The sequence below is a fragment of the Micropterus dolomieu genome, linkage group LG04 (assembly GCF_021292245.1).
Source record: "Micropterus dolomieu isolate WLL.071019.BEF.003 ecotype Adirondacks linkage group LG04, ASM2129224v1, whole genome shotgun sequence".
NCBI lineage: Eukaryota > Metazoa > Chordata > Actinopteri > Centrarchiformes > Centrarchidae > Micropterus > Micropterus dolomieu.
Genome location: NC_060153.1, coordinates 34112146 through 34116865, shown reverse-complemented (window position 1 = coordinate 34116865; position 4720 = coordinate 34112146). Strand labels below are relative to the sequence as shown.

The window sequence follows — 4720 nt, the reverse complement described above, 5'->3', positions numbered from 1 at the left end:
CTCTCCTGACTTCAGGAGAACTGTTGAGCTGTCCTAACTTTTACTTTTCCACCAGCTAATGTTTGCTAACTCGTTTAATCCACATGGCTGCTCTTTGATTGCTTTTACACAATCAACAAAATGTCAACAGGCGGAACTTAATTGATTCTACCAATGCGCTTGACAAAACCCTCGTTAGTAGAAAGGCTGTAATAACGCTGGATAAAGTCTTATTATGTAACATAATGTGAAGGCTTGAAGTAAAAAAGTCTTTATTAGGAGGATATCGTTAAATTCAAGAAATACATGAAAAACATGATGACGTCAGCCCGCAGCCTTTATTATTATTATTGTTAGCCTTTTTGTTTTACCCTCATTATTAGCCTAACTACCGAGCAGAGTAGCCTTCTGCCGGAGTCAGTGAGGGAGCGGTTTCATCTGCTCTTTGGACACTACAGCTGCCTGTGTCTTCATATCACTGGATGCATGATATACGGTGGAGACTGTATCCGCTATTTTAGACCTCTCTCTCTTTAATCTCCCCAGTTAAGCGTTACGTGGATTTCTCAACGGAGGTCACAAACACCTCTAAGTCATCTGACTTGAAGTTCAGTGATAGTTGTTGTTTCTGCTCTATTTTCAGTTTATGTTTCATTAAAAAAACGACCAAAAAACAGCAAAAAAAGCAGTTTAGCTCAGAAAGATGAGTAAAGTGGCATCGGTTGCTAGGTAACAGACGTTAAAGTTGATAACCAATGTTGGATTGAGTATTTAGGATTTACTATCTTAGACTCTTCCTGTCTGAACTTAAGACTTAATACAGGAACTTTTTGTACTACAGCCCCAGATCAGTGACCCCGGCCCTTCACGCTGTGAACCTGTCCTCCTCTGGAGGAGGTTTACTTCAACGGAGCCTGAGGCGGCTGGCTGATATTTCCTCCTTCATACTGTCCACATCAAAGCATGTATCTGAACGCAGTCTTTGGAAACAGCGAGGCTGTAGAAAGTTCTTTTTACTCAAACATGAGCTTGAACGTGTGGTGCAGCTGAAACAAAGAAATGTAGTTTAAAGTGAGTTTTTCATTTTTAGCTGCTGACAGTCTGAATGTGTTTTGACAGCATTTCATTAAATACTGTAACATGGACGTCTAAAACTTTACAGTCAGTTTGAACCTACAGACACATTTTCCACTGCAAACACAGGCTCACCTGCTGGGTCGGACTGCGGCTTTCCCATCACAGGTCCATGAGTAAACTATGTCTTATCTAATAATTTCCTCTTCAGTTGTTGACACTTTAGTCCCGTCAGGTTACGGCTGAATAAACCTGTAGCTATTTAAATGAATGTAATGGGCTGGAGGAGAGTTCCAGCACTCTATCATCCCAGTCTGGTAGACGATGAATAAAAAGTGCTGATGTTAACGTGTTGATCCATTGATGAGGCTTTTGTTCATCAACAGGCTAAACGAGTAACACAGGGAATAATCAGAGAACGGGGAACAAAGGTAGACAATGTACTCCAGATACCATAACTTCAAAGAATACAAAAAAGCAGACTATAGAGATCCAGGAGAAGAGACAAAGCGAGGCTTGACCTGGTGCGGCCAAACCAGCTCAGGAGGAGCGGCTGCGTCCGGCCAGGTGGAAGTGATTAGATAGACGCCCGTCAACAGACCACACGGTCGATCACAGAGTCATGGATGCTGACAAAAAATGAACACAATATAAAAAGAAAGAAAGAAAGTCGGCCGCAGGATGAAAACAGAGAGAAAAGGCGTGGCAGAAAACAGACGGCCGACTGACTGAGTGAGGAGCTAAAAATATCACTGCTCTAAACATCGTTCCTGGTAGGCTAACGTCACGTCAGAGCTTAAAGGTGAGCAGTGGACGTTAACGTGTCACTCAGCAAGTGTATTAATGACAACCACCAATCAACAGACTATCTATTCAATTCAGTTTTATTTCTATAGCGCCATTTCACAACAAGTTATTCTTTTTCTCATACTAATGTGTGTATGTTTATTTATATATATATACATACATATAGAGCCTATTTTGAAGTAATATTCGAGATATCTGAGTGGGAGTCTGACGTTTTTTAGCATTAAACACTTCTGGAGAAATATTCTGCACCAGTTTATGGTGGAAACACAACATGCAGCTGGCAGGTGACCGTTCAAAATCTAAAAACAGCACCTGGTTCTTTTAGCTGAAGTTACTGTTTTGGACACATTTGTTTCTTCTATGTTTGCATCGCCTGTTTTCTTATTGTGCAAATAAACCTTTCTTAAAGCGTTTTCAGTGATTCAACATTTTCAACAAATGCTTTTAAAGCGTATATCTCTAGTAGGCTTGGCAGAGCGGCTGGACGTCCGTCAGTTCTGTGTGACGACGGTTTACTTGATTAGTCAATATGGAGAATAGAGAAGTCACTTATTTAATCAAATGTATGAATCTATTGTTCTTATGTCATTTATTTGTAGCTTTGGCCATATTGTTGTTATACATTCATGCCAATAAAGCTGATTTGAATTTGCTAAGAAGTCAGTGATGTGGTGCTCAAAGAAAATCCTGTAGCATCTCTGAGGTCTGACAGCCGGTCAGTATTACCTGAAGGACGTCCACAGGTGAACACTTCCTGCTGCGCGATGGTAAGTGTTTTACAAACTGGCAGATGTCTGAACTGAATTTAACAACATAGAATAAAAACCCCGGCAGGACTTGGACCGAGATGTGGAGATGGAGTGTTTTGGGTGCCGTCCTGTGTCCAGTATCAGTTATATAGTCTGTTGTGTTTTGAGTTTCTCTGAGTTATTATTTTGTCGGTTCAGTATCTGTTATTATAGTATAGTATAGTGTAATATAGTCGGTTTTGGTTCCATGTCTTTGTTCCCAGTCCTGTGCCTTAGTTCTTGTCGTAGTATTTGCTTCTAGTTCTTTCTCTTCATCATTTTAGTTTAGTTTGCTCAGCTCAAAACCTGTTCCTACCTGAAAACACGGCCAACCGTGACAGTAACCTCCTCGCTGTTGCTCACTGTAAAGTTTGGTGCACGCGTCGTCTTCTCCAATTATGAAACCTAGTAACCACAAACTAGCCAATGTGCTACCATAAGGCCAAAATGTAGCTACCTGTGGTATTTTAATGCAGGCTAATGAAAAATATGTAAAACACAGCTGTCTGCTTTGGATTCTGTTTTTCACCTCAAAAGGTTCCTAAGAGCAATTACTGCATTATGTCGTATTTTATTAGAACTCGCCAGAATGACTATAGAAGGGTAAAAAGTGCATGTTATAAATAATTGATTCCAAAAGGCTCATTGTTATATTTCAATAAAACAGTTATAAAGCTGATATTTAACAGGTTTCTTCTCTCTGAAGTCATCGTGGAAAAAACTGAATTACAGTTTAAATGCTTGTCTGGTTTATTCAGTGACTTTAAATATATTTAATATTTGTGGAAATGTCCTTGTCAGACATGAAGAAAACAACATTAAACACTCTGTTTCTATGACTAAACATTAATAACAATATGTATGCACCCAGTTATTGTCCTGCCAGGCCTCATGTCTTTAACAGGCTTCACTGTTTACGGTCAGACCAGTGACAACTACAGTGTTGTTAATCCAGTGGCAGACAGCTAGTGATCCAGTTTAACCAGTCATCCACATGTAGTTTCCCAGTTAGACCAGTGCTCTGAAGAGGAAGGACAGAGCAGCTCCTAAAGCCAAACCCAGAGACAGAAAGAACGCCATGATGGTTCCAGCTGTTTCCGCTTCATGAGGAAGAACGTTCCTGTAGAACAGTAGAAACAGCATTTATTCATCAACTTTACATTTATTACAAAGTATTTCATTTTTAATTCCCTGTTTAACACAAACTTTTGTGACGTGTTTCGGGTGTTTGACGTGCTGCAATAAGCGGTCATTTCCAGTTTCTGGTGCTTGTGTGTCACTGGCAGCGTTTGGGTGTAGAATTAGGTGGGGATGGTAGGGAGGTGTCCTGACTACTGAGGGGCCCCGAGCAGTAATTCTGATCAAAAAAATCAAACCACTCAACCACTGCTTATCCATCGGTTTCTAGTCTAGTTTTACCAATCAGTTAGCTAAACTTCAAATGTGCCTTCAGGATGTTAAAACCTGGATGACCTGTAATTTTCTAATGTTAAACTCAGATAAAACTGAAGTTATTGTTCTGGGGCCTAAGCACCTCCGTGACACATTATCTAAAGATATAGTTTCCCTTGATGGCATCGCCCTGGCCTCCAGCACCACTGTGAGTCATTAATAGAGGAAAATAGGAACAACCCCAGGTTTCTTTTCAGCACTGTAGCCAGGCTGACAGAGAGTCACAGCTCTATTGAGCCAAGTATTCCCATAGCTCTCAGTAGTTACGACTTCATGAGCTTCTTTAATGATAAAATTCTAGCTATTAGAGACAAAATTCACCAAGACCTGCCCTCAATTGGCACCGACTTATCTCTTAACTCAGGAACCTTAGAAACAGCTGTAGAACCAGATACATGTTTAGACTGTTTTGCTTCCCTCAATCTTTACCAACTAACTTCAATAATTTCTTCATCTAAACCATCAACCTGCCTCTTAGACCCCATCCATCTCTATCAACAGGCTATGTACCACAGTACTTTAAAGTAGCTGTAATTAAACCTCTTCTGAAAAAGCCCAAACTTGATCCGGATGTTTTAGCCAACTATAGACCTATATCTAACCTTCCATTTCTCTCT

The 4720-nt window shown here is 40.3% G+C and overlaps 1 protein-coding gene across 3 annotated transcripts in view; it reads right to left on the bottom strand.

Annotated features, from left to right (window-relative positions):
• Positions 1–3396: 3396 nt before the first annotated feature.
• Positions 3397–4720, bottom strand: part of LOC123969722 (equilibrative nucleoside transporter 1-like) — a 22958-nt gene continuing 21634 nt past the window's right edge. For all 3 annotated transcript variants that reach the window (XM_046047349.1, XM_046047351.1, XM_046047350.1), the window contains one exon: positions 3397–3771. In XM_046047349.1, the coding sequence (XP_045903305.1) occupies positions 3660–3771 (112 nt within the window). In that variant the 3' untranslated portion in view covers positions 3397–3659. The remainder of the gene's footprint in view (positions 3772–4720) is intronic.